The sequence below is a fragment of the Ascaphus truei genome, chromosome 2 (assembly GCF_040206685.1).
Source record: "Ascaphus truei isolate aAscTru1 chromosome 2, aAscTru1.hap1, whole genome shotgun sequence".
Lineage (NCBI taxonomy): Eukaryota > Metazoa > Chordata > Amphibia > Anura > Ascaphidae > Ascaphus > Ascaphus truei.
Genome location: NC_134484.1, coordinates 365,617,099 through 365,640,237, shown reverse-complemented (window position 1 = coordinate 365,640,237; position 23,139 = coordinate 365,617,099). Strand labels below are relative to the sequence as shown.

Here is a 23,139-nt window from a genome sequence, read left to right as displayed (position 1 = left end):
GTCATGTATACGATCCCTAAGATTCATAAATCTACAACGCACCCGCCAGGTCGACCAATCATCTCAGCTCGGACGTCACTGTGCCATCCGATTTCGCAATACGTTGACTTCTACCTACAACCGTTGGTGGCTGGCATGGCTACATATGTCAAGGACACTACTAATTTCATGGAGCATATCAACAATCTAGCATTTGATCCATCTGGGTGCATATTGGCTACCCTCGATGTAGCAAGCCTTTATACGAACATCCCGCATAAAGAGGGCCTAGAGGCTATCAAGAGTAAGTTGATAACAAGTACTTCACGGACCGGCCCCCCGTCGGAATTCTTACTACTCTTGATAGAAGTTATTTTAAACAAAAACTTCTTCAGGTTTGAAAAATCATACTATCTACAACTCAGTGGGACAGCCATGGGCTCAAACATGGCTCCATCGTACGCCAACTTATACATGGACATGTATGAGCAAACCCACATTTTATGCGATGCGCCCAATGCACATTACATCAGAAAGTTTTTACGCTACATTGACGATATTTTTATTGTTTGGAGTGGGTCTATTGTGGAACTACAGAATTTTGTGAACCATCTGAACAATATTCCATCAAAAATACGTTTCACGTTGTGTTATAGTGAACTTGAGATACCATTCTTGGACACGATGGTGTACAAAGCAGGTGATAAATTGGCCACAAGGTTATATCATAAAATTACTGGTAAAAACACACTGCTTTATGCCACAAGCCACCACCCGGTCCCGTTGAAAAAGGGTCTTCCGTATTCACAATTATTAAGAGTGAAGCGAATCACTAGCGATCCTGACGAGATGGAACCAGCTCCCATCAAGATGGCAAACAGGTTCCTTGAGCGAGGATACAGCCCTGTCGATGTCAAAGATGCCCTTGACCGTGTGATCCCAACAGACAATTTAGATCGTGCAAACATCAATTTGGGAGAGCAAACTAACAAAACAAGATTCAATGTTATTAGCACATTCAGCACTGCATCCCCATGCATACAACGTAGTATTAGAGATAATTGGCATGTTTTAACAAACGATGACAAGATAGGCAAACACTTTCGTGAACCCCCCTTGTTTTGTTTTCGCCGTGGTCCGTCCATTGGAGATATGATCACGCAAGCAGATCCAACTGACAAATATAGCAAGGACAAAACATGGCTTATTCAAAAACCTGGGTCTTACAGGTGTAAGGGGTGCACAAACTGCCAGTACATGCAGGTGAGGCCTTTCTATTGCCATCCACATAGTGGGACTAAAATCAAAATTCACCAACATCTGAATTGTGAATCAAAATTTGTCATATATTTGATCAAATGCCCATGTGGTTTACTCTATATTGGGAAAACAGTGCGGATGCTCAAAGAGCGTATAGCCATTCATCGATCTACAATTCGAAAAGCATTGTCTACAGACGCCAAGGATTTGGAGTTTAAATGTCTCCCTGTTGCCAAACATTTCAGGGACTTCAAACATTCTTTGGCAACATTTAGGTGCATGCCCATTATGCAGATTCAAGCGCCCGCGAGAGGGGGCGATAGAAACAGACTTTTACTGCAAAGTGAAGCGAGGCATATCTTTGAGCTAAAGACAGTGGCACCGTTTGGCCTAAACGAAGATTTTTCGTTGGGGTGTTTCTTATAATGGAATCTTGAATTGGACATTTTAAGTTTGATGAAAAACTGTTCTCTGTATATTTGTTTCGAGTTTTTTTCTTTTTCTCCTTTATGCGTTATAGCTTTATGTGCCCTTGTTATGTTATCCTCACAAAGTCACTCCCGGGTTATGGTGTGTGCATCAAGCGTGTTTATTGTGTCCCACTTTGAGAATTTTGATACATCAAGATGCAGTTGATATTGTAAAATGTCCATTATGTTGATTCAGCATGTTAGCGATATGCTGTTTTAGGACAGAGATAGATAAAGGAGTGCGACGTCCGTCGTTGCTCCAGTTGGATGTACTCTTGTCTTTTTGATCATGTCATGTTGGACCTGCACGTCATATGCTTAATGGTCCCTCTATCAAGGAATGGATTGGTTTGACCACACATGGTATCAGTTTTGTCGATTTTAGACTGTATTGGTCAATGTAATTATAGTACAGTATTTATTATAGTGGTACAGTTAAAACACAACACCATAATATGATGCACATATTTTTATAAATGTCAGTTTTGTATTTTTTTATATTTTTTTTATTTTTGCTTGTGGGCCATGCAGTCATGTGTTGGAGCATGTCCTTTTGGATATGGTGTAATGTCATTAATACACCACACAATAGGGTTTTATAACTTATTTGCAGTTATGGTATGTTGCCCACTCTGTGGATGCACCAAATTACACCAGTCCTACTTTTTGTGCCAGTGTCACGCTGACCATAGGAAGTTTAGGCAACAGTTGTGCGCATGTACACTTATTGCTTGCAATAGGAACGCAGTCAGACACACAGTGAGACACAGGCATCATGTAGTATTATATCATGGGACACTGTGGGATTCGCGCATGCGCGAACCGCCAGTATAGGGACACAGTGATCTCTAGGTTACAGGCAAATACAGCTTGGGCGAGACACGGCGAACTCGCACATGCGCGGAGTGTCTAGGTTTGCTGCGAGTCGCATATGTACTATACCAGCCAACGTAGTTGGTTTCGGATAGGGTGTTTAGCATATCCAAGATGGCGATGCGTTCCAATACATCCCTGCGGGTCACAGCAGCGCGGTTTCGCGGGTAAGTTTGTTTTTACACGGGTGATTTCACTTTATTGTTTAATCAGTATGGGTACATAAGGGGGATCTGTAGCATTCACTTATTGCACGTCCCTGAGGAAGGTCACGCTTGGGTGATCGAAACGTTGGAGGTGGTGCCATGTTACTCTGAATACAGCTTTATTGGAACTACTGGACTGTGTGCTGTCTCGTTTTTTCCGGACTCCAATCTGGTAAAATCTATTTTATATATATATATATATATATATATATATATATATATATATATATATATATATATATATATATATATCTATCTATCTATCTATCTATCTATCTATCTATATATATATATATATATCTATCTACATACACATACACATACACATACATACATACACATACACATACATACATACACATACACATACATACATACATACATACATGCATACATACAATATGTTCACCAGGGATGGAACTTTCACGGGCACGTGCGCCTAAAAGTTCCCAAACCTGGCCCTACTACCTCCTTCCACATTACTGTTGGAACTACAATCATTCACCCAGTAGCCCAAGCACGCTGCCTAGGGGTTACACTCGACTCCTCTCTCACATTCGCCCCTCACATTCAAAACATTTCTAAAACTTGTCGCTTTTTCCTCTGCAATATAACAAAGATACGCCCTTTCCTCTGTTGCTCGACTGCTAAAACTCTGACTCAGGCCCTCATTCTCTCCTGTCTTGATTACTGTAACCTCTTGCTGTCCGGCCTTCCTGCCTCTCACCTGTCTCCCCTACAATCTATCCTAAACGCTGCTGCCAGAATCACTCTACTTTTTCCTAGATCTGTCTCACCATCTCCCCTCATGAAATCCCTCTCATGGCTTCCGATCAAATCCCGCATCTCACACTACATTCTTCTCCTCACTTTTAAAGCTTTACACTCTTCTGCCCCTCCTTACATCTCGGCCCTATTTTCTCGTTATGCACCATCCAGACTCTTGCGTTCTTCTCAAGGATGTCTTCTTTCTACCCCCTTTCTATCTAAAGCCCTCTCCCACCTTAAACTTTTCTCACTGACTGCCCCACACCTCTGGAATGCCCTTCCCCTCAATACTCAACTAGCACCCTCTATATCCACCTTTAAGACCCACCTTAAGACACACTTGTTTAAAGAAGCATATGAGTAGCTCCGCAGCTAATACTATACACCTGATACATAAAGCTTGGCCCCTTGCAGATGCACTTACCAGAATGCCCTCCTACTGTCTCTGTACGTTCTTCCTACCTACCAATTCGATTGTAAGCTCTTCGGAGCAGGGACTCCTCTTCTGAAATGTTGCTTTTATGTCTGAAGCACCTATTCCCATGATCTGTTATTTGTATTATTTGTTATTTATATGAGTGTCACCTGTATTACTACTGTGAAGCTCTATGCACATTAATGGCGCTATATAAATAAAGATATACATACATATACAGTACTGTATATATACATATACACAAATTTTGATGAAAGCATCTTTTATCCCTTTAATTTTCAGACACTGGTAAAGCTTTTGGCTGCCAGAGACAGTAATGTGTTATTGGGAGCCCTACTTGCTCTTACAAGTTTAGCAGAAAGGTGAGTTACAGTAATGTTAAAATTACAGACTTGAAAAAAGTATTTTGGTTTCTGTACTACATTACGTTTAGCCAGTTAAAGACAACAATCATTGTACAGCAGGAAATAAATATAAAAGCCAAAAAAAATATTATAACTGTTCCTTTAGCCCAACTAATGTTAATGCGGAAAATAAAAACATTCACATTTTTCAGAAGATGCCAAAACGTGTAGCTTTCACTTTAAGGTTTGAAGGCTTTATTCTTTCCAAGGAACACTGATGGTATTTGTAAAAAGTTACTTTAAAAAAGTAACTACAGATGTAGCCAGACTTGCTGTCCCTGGCCCACGGATGAAGAAGCAAAAGTCTTGTGATGCAGGGGGGTACTGGAGTCAGACCCAACAACATGAGAACCGACAACCTCTGCTATTCAGGGCAGCAGCTCTAGCTTTGAACTACCGTAAACCAGATGCTTGGAAAAACCACTGATTTGAGTGGACATACTGTATATACAATTGAAGATACTATTAAATTGGAACTCCTCCTCCCTTGCCCCCTCAGCCAGTTTGCAAAAAATGCAAGTTTGGTCATTCCGCATGGATTTACATGAAACCGCTTCTAAAAATGTATTTTCCGCATGGTTGGGACATGCGAGAAGGGCTTACTGAATAGCAAAACATGCAAATCCGATCATGAAGGGCTTGTTTGATACGAATTGACACAAATCGTATGTACTAGCAAAGGCCCATTGGTTTTGATACATCTGTAGTTATTTCCAAATAACTTTGTAGTTACTGTACATAATTTTGGGGTTCTAAGAACTAAGTATGAAACTAATGCACTTAACAGTATTTTCTTACAGGTTGCATGTTCCTTTTAATGTACTGTGTCTTCCTAAAATTTCTATCTGTGCAGTCCAGAATGTAGGGAGAAGATAAGTGAGCTCAATCTTGTTGAAAGTCTAATGATGATACTGCATGAATATGATCTACTTTCTAAAAGGTAGGTTACTATATGGGAATAAGAAAAAAAGGGTGGAAAAAGCACTGCTACAAACAATAAAGTAAATAAGCACTAACAACTCTGCCTAATCAATCAGGCGGTGCTCCTCTGTAGTATAGAATAGAACTAATCAACAAAACGGGGCGGGACTCCCTAAACAAAGGAATCCCTAAAACTCCACAAAATGTGGCACTCACAGTTGTGTGCCAAAATAACAAAACACACTTTTATTGGTATACAAACAACGATAGGACAAACACAATAAAAATCACCTTTATGATGTGTCTTTCTAGCAATGGTATTTGTCATACGTGCACTTTTTTCAGGTATAGTCATCCATATTTTCGAATGGGATCTTGTGTTACTCCTCTGTGATTTATGGTTCTCTGTAGGTTTATATTCACCTGCCTAGCATTCAGTCTATCTAGTAGCAAGCTGATTCAGGCTTGTTTAGCATTTACTCAATTTATTGGCGAGGGGTTAGTTTGCTCTGTGACTTCACTTGTTTTTTAGAATTGTTATTGTGTTTGTCCTCATCATTGTTTGTATACTAATAAAAGTGTATTTTGATATTTTTACACACTACTATATGGGAATGTCTGTAGTGAGTATTGAATAAAAATGGTTCAGCATATGATAACATTTCTATAAGTAAAGGTGATACAAACATGTGCCTTGTGTATACATTAGAGACACCTTGCATTATATGTATTTCCCTTCTATTTATAATTTGTTTCACTAGGAACATTGAGCGTTACCGCTCGTTTTCAAGGCCGGTGCAGGGACTTTCACGGGGCATCTTACCTGGTCCGGCGTCACTTTGTCCTCCTCAGACATCGCTGAGTCAAATGATGTTATGATGTGCCATTTGATGTTGGGGTGCCAAGACCGGATGTGGAGAGATGCCAGGAGTTTTTGCCGGACCAGGTAAAAGATACTTACAGAGGCCCTGCACTCTCTCCTGACAATCAGTTTAACTGTTGTTGAGAAGAGCGCTGGGCCTCTCTAAGCGCGGGGCTCAGTGTGATGGCACAGATGGAACCGCTAAGAAGCCGGCCCTACTGGGCACAGTTATGATAACAATACAAGGTTACATTAAATTAATGCGGTTATACATTATATTTAAAGAGATTTCATGAACAGTTAAAGATAATACATGTTATAGGCGTATGTAACAGTTACAGACCAGATTAAAATGGGAGACAACTTTAGTTTTGAAAATACTTAAACCGGTGTTGGCTTTGAGAGTCTTAGGCTACGGCCCCAGTGTTGGCTGCTGCACGCGCTCCTTGTGTGCAGAGCTTAAAGCCGTGATCTGTGGTCTATAGTGAGCAATGGGAGGCTTGGCCAAAACTGGGGGGCACGGCCGTGATTGAATGTTAATCCGGCCTATTCATTTCCATGCGAGGCACTGCCGTGGAGATGTGACTGTGGTTAGGTAAAAGCTGCAGCTAGCAGCAGATTCAAACACTCAGGCTTTTTTTGATACAATTGTGTCTCCTCCCCCCCCCTGACCAATTCCTCCCTCCCCTTCGCTGCCATTGGCTCCCCACATATCACGTGACCGCGTCACCGCACGGGAAGACAAGATTCTTGTCTTCCCTGCTGGCTGATGCGCCATCGTGCTTTGTGAGTGTCCAGAACATTAACCACTGGGGCTGCCTGATAGAGGTGAGTGTCTGGTGTGCGGCACACATGCTATAGCACGCGCCGCTGTGACCACCAGGGACTCGGCCTTAGTTAGATTGTTCTAGTTGTGAGCTGCATGTTAAGCGAAGGAGGAGCAGCCGGATTCTTTGCTGAACCTTGGAACCATGAACAGTCTTTTGGAGTCAGATCTCAGGTGATAGGAGCTGCGTGTGGTAGGGGCGAGGAGCTTGTTCAGATAAACGGGTAGCTTGCCTAGAAAGTATTTAAAGGCAAGACAGGAAAAATGAACTTTGCACCAAGACTCAAGTGATAGCCAATACAGTTCTTTTAGCATTTAGCAGTGATGTGTGTTGTAGTTACATTGTAGGACAAAGCGGCATATTGAATTGTAGAGGATGTCTAGCTTGCTAAGGTGAGTTTGGGGTGATTCACTATATACTATGTCCCCATTGTCTATAATTGGCAGTAGCATTTGCTGTGCGATGCACTTTCTGACAAGCTGATTTAGGGAGGATTTGATCCTATAAAGTACACCTAGTTTGGCATAAAATTTGGATGTCAGGGTATCATTGTGCAACCCAAATGTTGAATGGGGAGTCAAACCATATTTAAACTGGTGACAGGGGCTTCAGTGGTATTAGAGTTGATTCTGATCTGTATCTCCATCATTGGTAGCTTTAGAAATGTAGCCGTGGTCCCAAATACCATTGTTACAGTCTTGTCAGTATTTAAAACAGATTGTTTTGGTAAACCCAGTTTTCAAGTCTTGAAAAATCAGATTGAAGTGTGTGTACAAGGTTAAAGAGGCATGGGCTGGGTGCATATAGGATTGTGTCATCCGCATACATGTGCAATGACACTTCCTTACAAGCTATAGGTAGATTGTTAATGAAGACTGAAAAGAGTAGGGGCCTCAGAACAGAGGAAAACACAGTACAAGTGCGCAACTATAATGAATAAACAGAGTGAATTGAAATAAAGTGCATTAACCACTTAATACCCAAGTGAGTATAAGAAACTAGGTTACCAATAAGGAGCGTCTGCTGCTTTGATAGGGTGGTCCAAGACCCTGAATCTAGATGTAGCCGTGACCCCTGATTAGCCCCGAAAGAGCGGGAGATTGCGCTTGTAGGGTTTTGCAAAAGCCCGCGAAGGAGGGGAGCACAGTTGGCGGGAGGGAGTCGATCCATGACCCAGCAGCCCCGCGAGGAGCGTCATGGAGAGGAGGGGATAAAGGGAGGTGGTTGCACGCACGTGAGCTAGAGCGCGTGGGAGAGGAGAGGAGACAGAGTGTTGGAGTAGGGGAGGTTAAGCCGCCCCGGCGTAGGCTGTGTGCCCCAGGCCCAGTTTAGCCCTGAGTCAGCGTAGGGACAAGCGGAGTCAGGGATCGCCCTAGAGAGGTTCCTGTTCACTACCATCTGTGTTATTGTATCGGGACTATCCTATTTGGCGGGAAGTCGGGGATCAGACCCCGCGTGGTGTTACTAGTGTCCGGGTGGGATCGCCCTGGACCAGAGAGAGAGAGAGAACGGCAGGAAGGCCTCAACGTGCGGAGACCCTTTGTGAAGATCGTGGCAGATCCGAGTACTGGAGTACTCGGCAGGTATTTCAGCAAGGGCCCCAACGGTACCATTCACTAATTCAAGACACAGTGACTGCGCAGTAACCCATACACACACATAGTGACTATCTGTGAAGTAACGGGATGGTGTTGTTTGGGGAATTGGACACGGGGTGGGATCACCCGGTGGCGGGTTCGGGGATTGTGGCGTCCGCCGTGGCGCATGAGTGTGGTAGCGTCCGCCGAGGCGCAAGTCTGTGCTAAGCCCGCCGTGGCTTGTTATGTTGGGTGGATTCGGGGGATATTATTGTGTGTATATATATCTGATCTTGGCCTAAGATTAAAGGAAGTTGGTTACAGTAATTGGCTGTGTGTCAGTAATTATTGCTAAGACGTCCTGCGAAGACCCACTCCCCCGCTGGCGGGAGCTGTCGCAGGTGGAGACGCTGCACCAGTGATACTAATTGCGCATACCCCAGGCTCTCCGTGGCAGAGACTCAGACCCTGCGAGCCTACAGGTGATACAGCACAGAGTAGCGGCTTGCTAGCGATAGGAAGCAGGGCTACATAGACAAAACAAAACAGCGCACAACGCTCATGGTGAAGTAAGAATGAACAATTTATATTAAAAAATAATTCAAGGTTCTGCGTACATCAGATAAAGGTAAAACAAGCATGTAACTGTAACTATGACAGTTGTTACCACTCAGGTATCAAGGCACAGGAGACGGCTGCAACGGATCATCCAATATCAGGGCTCTTAAGAAGCGGAGAGTTCCCTTCAGGCTTCCACGTAATCCAGGTGGATAAATCCCAAGCTCCGTTTAGGAGTAGCTGGTTAAGGGACAGTCTCGCCGGTCAGGATCAGCTCTGCCTCCCACGCCAATGCACTGAGTGCCGATACACACCGACGAACAGAGATGACGTCACCGGAGAGGCGTCAGCTGAGAATATGCCGAAATCAAACTCTTCAATAAGACAGCAAAGTGATAGAATACTAAGGGTACTAGTAGATCAATAAAAGTAAATTTCGTAGCAACTATAAAGGCCACTTCATCAGGGAATGAAAGCAGTGAGCAAATGGTCACAGTAAATACCTTCTAAAGATAGCAAAAAGCAGAATTTTCAGCGCTCGTGCTGCAGTTGTTTCGTTAGGAATAATCCCTGTGCTGCTCGTGCATGGAGCGTCTCCCCAGAGGCTCCCACTTCAGAGGTGATCCCCCCTCGAAGGGGGGGAGGACACCCTGAGAAACAGAGAAGAAATAAATGCACAAAAGCGCACAAGGGACAGGATTAGTATTAATTTATTAAAACAAACACATAAACAGCTGAGGGGATCCAACCCCTCCTCAGCTCAATGAATTAACTGCCCAGAAATGTAAACCATATATATGGTCTCTAAACATAGAAAGCTCTAACACAGTAAAACATACACAACAAAAACACAATCAATGTAAAAATAATAAACAGAGAGAGTACTAACAGCCCAAGGGAGTTAAGATAAAAACCGCCATAGAGAGCTATAATACTGCTGACAGGGGGAAGCGAACACTCACACTGAGGCAGAGAAGGGGAACCTCTGATGACCGTACAGGATCCGGATCACGGCATCAAAGGAAGATGGAAACAACCGCCTCTGGAGCCTCAGGCAAGCTCCGTTTCAGCCTCTCAGCAAACACGCGCAGGATGACCTGTCATGACCTCTACGCGTTTCGCACCACGTGCTTCGTCAGGAAGTGCTTCGTCGACCTCCTGACGAAGCACGTGGTGCGAAACGCGTAGAGGTCACGACAGGTCATCCTGCGCGTGTTTGCTGAGAGGCTGAAACGGAGCTTGCCTGAGGCTCCAGAGGCGGTTGTTTCCATCTTCCTTTGATGCCGTGATCCGGATCCTGTACGGTCATCAGAGGTCCCCCTTCTCTGCCTCAGTGTGAGTGTTCGCTTCCCCCTGTCAGCAGTATTATAGCTCTCTATGGCGGTTTTTATCTTAACTCCCTTGGGCTGTTAGTACTCTCTCTGTTTATTATTTTTACATTGATTGTGTTTTTGTTGTGTATGTTTTACTGTGTTAGAGCTTTCTATGTTTAGAGACCATATATATGGTTTACATTTCTGGGCAGTTAATTCATTGAGCTGAGGAGGGGTTGGATCCCCTCAGCTGTTTATGTGTTTGTTTTAATAAATTAATACTAATCCTGTCCCTTGTGCGCTTTTGTGCATTTATTTATTCTCACCTTCTAAAGATCTACAATAGGTTAATTGTTAATCACAAAGCAACCAATCAGCAGTAGGCACACTGCATAGGTAAGCAGCTGTTGGGTGACTTAACCTAATGTTTAACAACATTACATACATAGTACAGAGTTATATAAACAAATAAAATACAATTTAATGCATAAAAATCTAAATAAAAAAAATATAAATATATACTAAATTGCTAACAATTATCAAAGATTCAGCTCCAGGTTGGTACTAAAAGATAGAAACAAAGGATTAATTACATATTTCACTATCACAGGTAATAACCTCAGGCAAAGAGAAAAGCCAGTGAATTTAGTACAAAGACCAGATATCAACATCTTCATTTAACCCCTTAGGGGAAAGGTACTGTAATTGGTAAATCCAATAAGTCTCTTGAACAGACAGATCCTTAACTCTATCACCTCCTCTCCTACCTTTAGGGACAATCTTAATCCCTTTAAATCTAAGAGTGGAGGGATCCTTATTATGACACTTTAAAAAGTGTCTGGAAAGACTATGTTTATCATACCCATGTTTTATATTTCTAATGTGCTCTTGAATTCGCACTTTAAGACATCGCTTGGTGCGTCCTATATATTGAATATTGCAAACACACTCTATTAAATATACTACATGGGTTGAGTTACAATGAATGAAATCCTCAATTTTAAACTCTTCATTAGTTATTACTGACTTAAATGTAGTGTTATCCTTATGCAGATATTTACATGCAGAACAATTTCCACATGCAAAATTACCAATAGGTTTACTTAACCAAAGTTCCACACTTGATCTCATTGCAAACTTTTAGGAGGGTAGTTACTGTGGAGTGTTTGAGGCAAGAGCCAGATTAGAGTTGGCTAGGGAAATTTGTCTTGGTATTGCTTAATTGGGAATGGACACATGTTTCCATGGCTTTGGACAGCATTGGGAGAAGAAAGATTGGCCTGTAGTTTGAGACAATGTTTTTGGTCCCCAGTTTTGAAGACTGGGACAACTCTGGAAGTTTTCCAGGTCTTTGGGATATTCTGCTTGTCTGATGCAATTTGAAACATTTATGTATATACTAATCTAGGAAAGCAATGTATTGGTGGCTTAATATTAACGATTAAAATTCCAAAAGGGACCTGCAATTTGTGGGAAATTTGTCAAAGATTCAGGTGTGATGAAATTCAGTATTTTTGCCATATTTGATAAAAAAAAATATAAAGATGCAATAACATTGTAACTTAAAAAAATCAATATACATTCATTTATGGCGGAAAAGGGGTGACATTATATGTTAAGGGTCAGGTTAGTCATTCTGCAAATAGCAGCCCTACCAAATGGAACTAATGGCATCTATATGTTTAATATATGAAAACGAGGTGAATGATTACAAATAATAAAAACCATCATAAATCTATTTTAAAATATATATATTTTTTAATGTTTTTGCATGAGGTGTTTCTATAAATTGTAAAATGAAGTTAATAGTGGGTCTTTACTGGCTCAGTCTCTGCCTCACCTCCCTCCTACTGCTACCTCTTTCTGGGTACTTACTGTACCCCAGGAGGGACTTGCATAGATTATTTGACCTTTCTATTGAGATGGAACAAACAAGACTAACTGCCAATACCCATTCAGAGTTCCCATTGTAAGTGGTGACAAAGGAAGGTACTTAAAAAACGTTTTTAAATATATTAACATTATTTAAAAACTGTTTTTATCTCATTGCACCTTAAGCCCTCTTTCAACATTGGTTCATCAAAAGATTGCCTTGGATCCAATGGGATTGAGGGTTATGCTTTATTATGCTTTGTACAGATGTAGCACACTGTGTTAACGCAGGCACATTATTTAATAGTTGTGCTATTAAAACCAATTGATAAGGTAGCACAAGTGTTATTTAACTCGTTATATTGTACATCTTTTTGTGTTAACACTGGCAATAACATCTGCTACATCTGTATATTGTTTTATAGAGGCCAAATAGACATTAATTGCCTATCTTTTTGACAACATTGGCAACAAAGGGGCTGATTATTAAAAAACACATAAATGAAAATAAGAATAATCTATTATTTACATTGACAAGTTAGCTCTATCGCAAGGTAATAGAAATCTGTAAAATTATTATATTCATTCTAAAATTACGTGCCTTCACAGTTTATTGAATAGCATGCAAATATCCAATTCTGATAGAAATATGTCATTAACATAGAAATGTACATATTGTTTCACAGAAAGCTGAAAGACTGTCTGAAAATTCTAACGAAAATATTAGAAAATAAAAAGACAATTTAGTTTTTGTGTTAAGGAAGACATTTGCCTTGTATTTTTACTGTCAAGCTCTAGCTGCATATTGTGCTTAGTTTACCATCAACATGGTAAGTCAATGGTTAACAAATGAAGGGTTGTCCCTGTTAGCACAAGTGAACTAATAGTAGTTATCATAAAAACACAGCTATCTAGATTTTAGGTGTTGGATTTTTTATGCCAAGTGAAGGTTCAAATTGGAACCCTTACTGAGACTAATAGTAAAACTTTTGTCAATATCGGCAACTAATGTTAAAGTTAATAAACGTCTTATACATCTAAATTCTACATGACTATTTTGTTAGCTGGTAGTTTCTGCTAGAAATCATGAAATTATGCAAATTTTTGTTGTCTTTACAGGCTTACAGCGGAGCTCCTACGTCTTCTTTGTTCAGAGGCACAGGTAAAAGAGCAGGTGAAGATTTATGATGGTGTCCCTACCCTGCTTAGTTTGCTTCACTCTGACCATCTAAAGTTGCTTTGGAGTGTTGTCTGGATTTTGGTCCAGATTTGTGAGGACCCTGAAATAAGTGTTGAAATTCGAACTTGGGGAGGAATCAAACAACTTCTTCATATATTGAAGGGGTATGTTTCACCGTATTGAGCTATCAATGTGTACTGGTCAGTCTAAAAGATTAAAGTAACAATATTCATTAGATTAGAATGTTGTTTGCCAAGGCCTAACATTCTGTATGTCATACTGTTTGCAATGTCTGAGTTTTACACTCTAATCAATGAACATAATAAGTGAATTAACACTGAAAAGTATAACATATTTGCCACATACTTAACAAAAAGGAATTTATGGAGAACTTGGATTTGCATTTCTTACAAGTCTGTAAAGTGTTTGTTCGAATATGTATTTTATTCAGACGATTAATAAAATAAGATAGGTGGTTATTCATTAAACTAAGATTGTTCCCTGAGATTCTGTTTGATTGTTCCCTGATTAGCACTATTACAGTTTAACCCTTTGGGTGCCCTATAGATATAGCTACGTCCTAAAGGCCCTGCTAGTTTTTCTATGGGAGATCATGTTAACGCTGATCGCAAGCGCCGGAGGGTCTGGTTAATGAATAACCCCCAAAGTTTAAATATAGACAAGTCTTAACTAACCATGTATAGGGTAAATGTATTTAACCCCGAGTTTCCAACCTGTGGTATGAGTTCCTTTGGTGATATTCAGGATCATATAGAGTAATATTTCACACTTCTTTTGCTTCTATATATTTCATGACTCATCATAGCTCTGCACATTACCACTGTTTCCACATACATTATGTACATGTGATATGCATTGAGTAAACAATTATTTTTCTTTATTTACTATCTTTCTAGAGTTCTTTTTGCATATTGAGTGCTAGAGCCCACAGTTTACTTAAATACAGGTTACATAGTAGATGAGGTTGAAAAAAAGACATATGTCCATCAAGTTCAACCCATGCTAAATTTAGATGACCAACACTTTATCCTATATTTGTATTTACAGTGTAGACAGAACTAAACATACAATTTTATTTTTTAAATTGCCTTTTTTTTTAATGGGTTTTACTGCCAGACCACTCCTATTTAAAATGTAGATGTAAGCATACTGTAGATATAGATACTTTGACACCTGTACAAAGGTTATGGTACAGGAAGTTCTGTTATTTTTTATAGTAATATTGCATCACATAAGATTGGTAGCTACTTTGTAAGACAGTATTGTTCTAAGGCAAACTTTTCAAACTCTACAGAGCAACCAAAAGGTCCTCAGGATTTCTCTAATTAACACTTAATCAGCCACTTAAGATAGCTATAATTATCACCCAGATAACTTGCTCAGGTACTGTGTGTGCTGCCCTAAAAAAATCTGGCCTGTTTGTTGTACTTAAGGACCTAACATGGAGGGCCTTATGCTAAGAAAATTAGCACCACAATTATAATGGTCAATTTCCATTACTTTTGTTGTGATGCAATGTAGTTGCAAAATATGAATAATGCTTTTCTCAAAATAACTTGTAAATAAAAAATGTGTCCCAGCTCTAAATGTACATTTTCCGCTCTTCCAATTAAAGAGAGCAGTATCTTGTTTCTGACCGTTCCTCCATTGGGAGTTTGTCAAGTGCAAATGCTGCTGGCCGGATCCAGCAGCTTCTTTTATCTGAAGATTTGAGTCCAAGAGAAAAACAAGAAAATACCCTCTCACTCCAAGCAGGTAATCCAATGTACAGCCAATACTTCTAACGATTAAGGGCCAGATCCACAAAGTTCCAATAAGTCAGGGCTCATAACATCATGTTGGCAAAATCAGTAGAGGATGTTATGTTCCTTGAGGTTAAAGCCAATCCACAAAGCTAATTGTTTGGAAGAATCAATGGCTGTTAGTTATCTCATTAGAATAGGCTTAACGCCTAAGTTACCACAGCCTTGCATTAGCTTTACAAGACTCACATTCAGACACTAAAATATGTGTTTTGGAGAGAGAGTGAGAAATCTATTTTAGTATAGTCCCAAGTGCTATATATATCTCTTGAAATCTCCCTTCAAACACCATGTGGAGAGACACTTGTGATCAAAAAGGAGCACACATGATACCTCCCTCTCTGTCCCTCTCAGTCCCCTCCTCCAACCCATATTTCAGTGCCTGGACAGAGCTAACGCCACTTTTTGGTATGTCCTAAGCCATTCACCCCCTGTTCGCGTCCTCTCCCACCCCTCTACCTTCTCTCCGGCATTGGCGGCATCATTTGATGTCATGGCGTCATGTGGTGTGGCAATGCCATTTGACCCTGCAGCGTCATTTAACTCCGCCTTGTCATAGCGCCATTAGCCACCGGAGAGTAGGTAAGAGGCAGTTACAGAAGCCTTGCGCGCTCCCCCAGCATTTTATTTAAATGTTGTGGAGAAGAGTGCGGGGCCTCTGTAAGTGCCGTGCCCCCCAAAAAATGTGGCACCATCCCCGGGGGGCGCACCCCCCAGTTTGCGCACGCTATATCCCTATGTTAACTATAACTGAACTATGTGGATAGTTTGTTCTGGGAACACCTCTTTTGCATATTATTAGCAGTAACATTCGCTTTACTAATGCAAGGGTCCGTTATGGCTGAAAACAGCACTTAACACTGCGTTAGTGAGCTTACAAGATACCGGTTAGCACTTAACAAGGTGTTAGCTTAAGTTAATGCCTTGTTAAGTCAATAAGTCAATAACGTTGCTGTTATTATAACGTTCCGGGAGGTTAAACAGCTCGTTTCGTTTACCAGACGTGTAATTCACCCAAAAAATGGAACTGAAATTAGGAGTCATATATTTACAGAGGAAGGAAGACAAAGAGGGAGAGGCAATGTATGAGAGGTTACCATAAAACACAATGTGCAGCATAATAAAAGAGAATGTTATAAACATCTTTATCTGCAGTTTTACATTTAATTGAGTAAGAATCACATCGAAAGCACCGAATTGTATTACCATTTATATACACATATACAGTAGTTACATTCATGTAATATTATTCTAAGAGCTTTAGTGCAGGTTAGACTAAATTGCTCAGCAATATGTTTCACTTCCCTCCTGTACCGACGGTAACATTATACACCAGAAACACTGCATTTCCTGTTGCAAATACAGTACTGCTCTCTTAGTGAATATGAATTCTACTAAAAAAAACGTTTTTATTTTATTTTAGCCTGCTGTGCAGCTCTTACTGAACTTGTGCTTAATGATACGAATGCTCATCAAATAGTCCAGGTATAGAAAACCTTTCTTCGCAAGTCAGTGCACTAATGAGATTATTGCTGATTTACAATTTAGATTCAGAGGTCACCCGAGCAGAGACATCCAGCCCTGACCCTGTGTACTTACAGTATATGGACTGTCATCATTAAGTACACTATTTGTACTTACTGTCATCTTATTTTATTGTATTCTCTTTACTGATGTGTAATACAAGTGCTTAATAACTGATACCAATGAAACATGTTTCATAGAGTATAATAGTGAGTCAATATTTACAGTAGTACTTTTATCAACTGCAAACTTGATTACCCTTGTTTTCTTAAAATATATATTTTTATTTATACTACTAAGCCTTCAACTGTTGTATTTTACTCCTATTAAATGTGACTGAATGTCTTTTCTTTTTTCCTTGTAGGAAAATGGTGTTTATACAATAGGAAAGCTGATTTTACCAAATAAACAAAAGTATGGCATTAGAAGCAAAGATACTTTGTTGCAAGTAAGAATCTCTGTGGTTTGATCTGAATATATTGCAGAAACCTTTTTAGTCTTTAAAAATAAATAAATAACTGAATCCATTTCAATTTCTGGTTAACGGGGGAGGCCTATGTAACTAATTGGGAGTAAGTGTAAGACTACACATATTGCAAAATGTAACTGGGAGGTGCTGTAGAAGCCTCCAGATGGTGGCAGATCCGTAGTATAGGGAAGTGCTGGCAGATGGCAGGAGATCATAGACAAAAGGAAATAAAGGCTGGCAGACCTTGATTATGCATGATCGTGCTGAGTGCCTGACGTTTGTTGTTTCATAAATGTTTAACTGCTCTGTTTTTTTGTGTTCCATAGTGTTACGCTTTCAGAGCTTTAAGATTTCTTTTCAGTATGGAAAGAAACAGAGATCTTTTTAAAAGGTAAGGTATTGATGCATAAAAATAATAACTATAATAATAACTTTATTTCATATAGCGCTTTTCTCCCAGTGGGTCGCAAAGCGCTTCACAATTACAGTATAGTGCGCAGTAAGCAGCACGTTGGAATTTTACAGACACAGTTTCAGCCCCTTAGAGTTTATAATCTATGATTTTGGTGCCTGTGGCACAGCGAGATAAAGTGACACACATATATATATATATATATATATATATATATATATATATATATATATATATATATATATAAAAACAACAACAAAAAGTAGCGCTAGCAGTGTGTGTGAATAAAGTGCGTTCTATAGAAGTGAATGTGACAATTGTGATGTGTATTTGAAGGGTGAATGCAAAAATCAAAAATCAAAATAATGATATATATATATAAACCACAATGAAAACAAAAAAGAAAAATATTGTTTAACCTTTAGTGTTCAGTATCCAATAAAAAATATATAGAACAAGCTGTAAGTCCAAGATAGAAAAAAATGAAATCAAGTCCAGGTGTTCCAGTCACAGTATTTTATTGATTAAACAACAAGACACACTAACTTAAAAACATAAAAATACTAAAGACAGCCTATGAAAATATATATGTATCAAAAATATAAAGAGAGGACTACTAATCAAACACTATCAGTATTACAAAAAGAAAACAAAACTAAAATGTGTCTAACTAAAGTTTAAATAATGACAACAAAGTAGTTTAGTCTAACATAATAGGCAATACAAAATATATTCCCACTGACATATGCATGAAAGAATAATAAATCATTGCGTTGGAAAAAGTATATAGTCAATGACCCAGTATATAGCCAGGAAAAATTAGTATGTATACCAAAAACAGAGGGGAAAAAAAGAGATAAAGCAACCAGGGAAAAATAATATAACAATAATACACATAATAATGTTTCACCCGTCAGTGGGCTTCTTCCTGGAAGTCCAAAATGCTCCAAAAGTCCAAAATGCTGCATCAGATCCATCATAAGTCCCTCAGAATAGAAGATTACATAAAGGCTGTAGTAAAGTAAACACTCAACATGTGTTCCTGGAAGAAGCCCACTGACGGGTGAAACATGTTGAGTGTTTACTTTACTACAGCCTTTATGTAATCTTCTATTCTGAGGGACTTATGATGGATCTGATGCAGCATTTTGGACTTTATTTTTTGTTCCTGTTATAAGCAGACTTTGGAAACACATCCTGTACAATCAATATGGACACAAACTCTACACAATCTAGCTGCAGCTGAGTATTATCCTCCTTACTGTTTGGGCATTACCTGTCCTTGCAGTGCTGCGCTTTGTGGTGTTTTCAATATGTATGACTCTGTTTGCTAATATGTCTTTATTAGTCATATTTTTCTTTATTTGCTGCATCAGTTCTCATTGATTTCATTTTGGGGAAATGCTGTTCAGGGTATAACTATTATTATTGTTATATTATTTTTCCCTGGTTGCTTTATCTCTTTTTTTCCCCTCTGTTTTTGGTATACATACTAATTTTTCCTGGCTATATACTGGGTCATTGACTATATACTTTTTCCAACGCAATGATTTATTATTCTTTCATGCATATGTCAGTGGGAATATATTTTGTATTGCCTATTATGTTAGACTAAACTACTTTGTTGTCATTATTTAAACTTTATTTAGACACATTTTAGTTTTTTTTCTTTTTGTAATACTGATAGTGTTTGATTAGTAGTCCTCTCTTTATATTTTTGATACATATATATTTTCATAGGCTGTCTAGTATTTTTATGTTTTTAAGTTAGTGTGTCTTGTTGTTTAATCAATAAAATCTTGTTCATTTTTTCTGAATTGGCGGAGCATCTGTTTCTTTTTAACAATCTTTATCTTATAGATTAGTTTAGGTGTAATTTAGAGTGCTACTAAGGGGATTGTCTATGTTCTTTTCATCTGTGTGTCTTATATAGTTTTCACTATCCCCTAGCACCATCAGGTCCTATTTAATTTATACTGACTTTAATTGGGGTATATATTTTATTTTACCCTTATAGTTAGTTTTATTAAAGGGCTTGAGTTAACCTTATATATTATGTGTTGAGCAACTTCTCCTTTTGTGTGTTCTATGTATATATATATATATATATATATATATATAAAAGAATATATATATATATATATATATATAAAAAAAAATATATATATATATATATCATGGGCGTCCGCTGAAATTTTTTCGGGGGGGGGGGCATAATTTTAACGGCCAGTGCCCGGCGTGAAAGTGGTGGTGAGTGCACCGTGGCGAGCGAGCCCGACCAGCATAAGGGGGGTTTCCCCCCCCCCCCCCGAGAAAATTTTGAAAAAAAAGTGGGCAAATGGTGCGTCTCCCACATACAGCGCGAGTCATTGATGCGTGCCTACCGGGACTGATTCCGCACACTGTTCAGCGTTTGAGCAGACGGCGCCCGGGACTATCGCCACGTGTGCCTGAACCTACTACTCGCGCTGTATGTGGGAGACGAAGACAGACGGTCCGGGCTTCTTCTACCTTTACCCTGTGGTCAACTCGGAAGCAGGCTGCTGTTATCACGCCAGACGCTGACGACTTCCAGATCCTGCCAGAGGGGCTGTTAACACAAAACAAACACCAATCTCATTTACAGAGCCCAAATAACAAATGTTATCTTATACCTTGATATTTAAAATAAATAAATAAATAAAATAATATATACACACACACAAAAACACTTATGGGATCCCTTTAAGTAGGGTGACCAGATTAACAAAAATAAAAACCGGGACACATGAAAAAAAAATTAATAAAACAAATTACATCATCAACTGCGCCCCTTCCCCTTTATGTCTCTCCGCCCCTCTATCCCCCTTCTCACTCCCCATTCCTCTAACCCCCCACCCCCCCAAATTCTCTCTCACCCTCCCCCCAAACCCCCATCCTCTCACCCTCCCCCAAACCCCATTCTCTCACCCTCCCCATTCTCTCACCCTCCCCCCACCCCCACATTCTCTCCCCCCTGCATCTCCCATCTCCCCCCCCCTGCATCTCCCATCTCTCTCCCCCCCTGCATCTCCCATCTCACTCCCCCCCCTGCATCTCCCATCTCCCCCCCCCCTCTGCATCTCCCATCTCTCTCCCCCCTGCATCTCCCATCTCTCCCCCCCTGCATCTCCCATCTCTCCCCCCTGCATCTCCCATCTCTCTCCCCCCCTCTGCATCTCCCATCTCTCCCCCCCCTGCATCTCCCATCTCTCTCCCCCCCGTCATCTCCCATCTCTCTCCCCCCCGTCATCTCCCATCTCTCTCCCCCCCGTCATCTCCCATCTCCCCCCCCCTGCATCTCCCATCTCTCCCCCCCTCTGCATCTCCCATCTCTCTCCCCCTGCATCTCCCATCTCTCTCCCCCCTGCATCTCCCATCTCTCCCCCCCCCTGCATCTCACATCTCTCCCCCCCCTCTGCATCTCCCATCTCTCCCCCCCCCCTGCATCTCCCATCTCTCCTCCCCCTCTGCATCTCCCATCTCTCCCCCCCCTGCATCTCCCATCTCTCCCCCCCCTGCATCTCCCATCTCTCCCCCCCCCTGCATCTCCCATCTCACTCCCCCCCTGCATCTCCCATCTCTCAATCTCCCTCGCCCCCCCAAGCTTCTTTGCCCCCCCAATCTCCCTCTCTCCCCCGCATCTCCATCTCCCTGGTCCCACGGGTCCCACTCCCTACCGTATGCGGCCACACTGCCGGGGTGCAGGAGGGAGGGCCAGAGGGAGAGTATGGGTGCCGGTCCGGATGGGAAGTTACAGCGTGGGAGAGTGGGAGGGCACGTGGTGGCCCCCACCCCTGCCCCCCCCAACCTCCCCCCACCCCCAATCTCCCTCGCCCCCCCCAAGCTTTTTTGCCCCCTCAATCTCCCTCTCTCCCCCGCATCTCCATCTCCCTGGTCCCACGGGTCCCACTCCCTACCGTATGCGGCCACGGGTTCAGACGGACGGTGAGGGCGTGAGGCTGTAATGAACAGACAGACGGTTCGATCGAGGTGCTGGGCTGGCCTGGCTGGTGTGCAAAAGCGCGGGAGAGCGTGGCGGCAACCACCCCTGCGTGACTGCTGCTAGCCCCGCCTCCCATCCAATCCCGGGCCACGGCTCAGCTGCCTCAGCATATTTTATTAAATTAATGCGAGGATCCAGGGGGGGGCAAGCGCCCCCCCTTGCCCCCCCCCTGCGGACGCCCATGATATATATATATATATATATATATATATAATTCATAGAACAATACAAGTATTCACACTTTCTGACTGACAGTTCTACAAAGTTCATGCTTTAGTTCAGGATATAGATCACAAAATAGGATAAAAGTAACATACATTTATACTACATAAAAAGTTGGTGCTGTTTGGCAGCACTAAATAGAAAAGTCATTTACACACCTTAACCATTTTTTCCCAAACCCCATTTTTCTCATTTTATTTTGTATATCTGTGGAGATCGCAGGGCACTTTTGATTCCCTGGGGCAGAAGATATATGCAGAAGGGGTGCACTGCTATATGCAATGGAAACATGAAATACAAGTATCAGAAGAAGTAGGCACTGCAGTAGTTGTAATGATGGCATTTATTCAACGTTTTTCACCCAATGAAGCTTGTTTACAAAGGCTCCGTCAGAAACCAAAAGTTGAATGAATGTAATCACTATGATTATTGGAGTGCCTACGTGTGTGGCCAAAGTGGTACGCTGCAGCAGGACATTCACAACTCGCCTGGGGTAGAAGCGGCTATTGTTTTGAATCAGCTGCATGAGAAGGGGGACGGTCTGTAGCTCCATTTTAACCGTGGGAGCGCACTGCGAATTACAATAACATTGGCTACATCTGTATTTCTTCTGATGTGTGTATATATCCACTGATAACTCAGGATATCTCATTAAAACACAGATGAAAACAGTTTTTCATAGGATTTAATTGCAGTAATAATGCAGAATATCAAAGAATATCCCACCCTAGGCAGGAGCAATAACCCTTGCTACATCTGTGTGTGTGTGTGTGTGTGTATGTGTATGTGAGTGTGTCTGTATATATATATATATATATATATATATATATATATATATATATATATATATATATATATGTAGATATACATATATATATATATATATGCAGTGTTCGACAAACCTATACATTTGCACGCCCCGGGCGAGTGGATTTAACATCGTGGCGAGCTCCTATTGGCCCAAGCAGCACACGTGTGGTACTAGGTGGCGAGTAGATTTTTTTGTTCGGCGAGTAGATTTTTTGGTGATTTGCCGACCACTGTATATATATACAGTGTCACTGTTTTAGCCATAGATTCATTTGTATATCAGTATAGCCGACCTGAAGAAGAGAGGATAACTCTCGAAAGCTTGTCCTATGACATAAATTGTTAGTCC

The 23,139-nt window shown here is 40.9% G+C and overlaps 1 protein-coding gene across 6 annotated transcripts in view; it reads left to right on the top strand.

Moving 5' to 3' along the window:
• The window catches only part of NEK10 (NIMA related kinase 10), a 380,936-nt gene that overhangs the window by 81,308 nt on the left and 276,489 nt on the right, over positions 1 to 23,139 (top strand). For all 6 annotated transcript variants that reach the window (XM_075586980.1, XM_075586978.1, XM_075586979.1 and 3 more), the window contains 7 exons: positions 4,275 to 4,354; positions 5,250 to 5,336; positions 13,446 to 13,670; positions 15,143 to 15,282; positions 16,753 to 16,814; positions 17,218 to 17,301; positions 17,649 to 17,713. In XM_075586980.1, the coding sequence (XP_075443095.1) occupies positions 4,275 to 4,354; positions 5,250 to 5,336; positions 13,446 to 13,670; positions 15,143 to 15,282; positions 16,753 to 16,814; positions 17,218 to 17,301; positions 17,649 to 17,713 (743 nt within the window). The remainder of the gene's footprint in view (positions 1 to 4,274; positions 4,355 to 5,249; positions 5,337 to 13,445; positions 13,671 to 15,142; positions 15,283 to 16,752; positions 16,815 to 17,217; positions 17,302 to 17,648; positions 17,714 to 23,139) is intronic.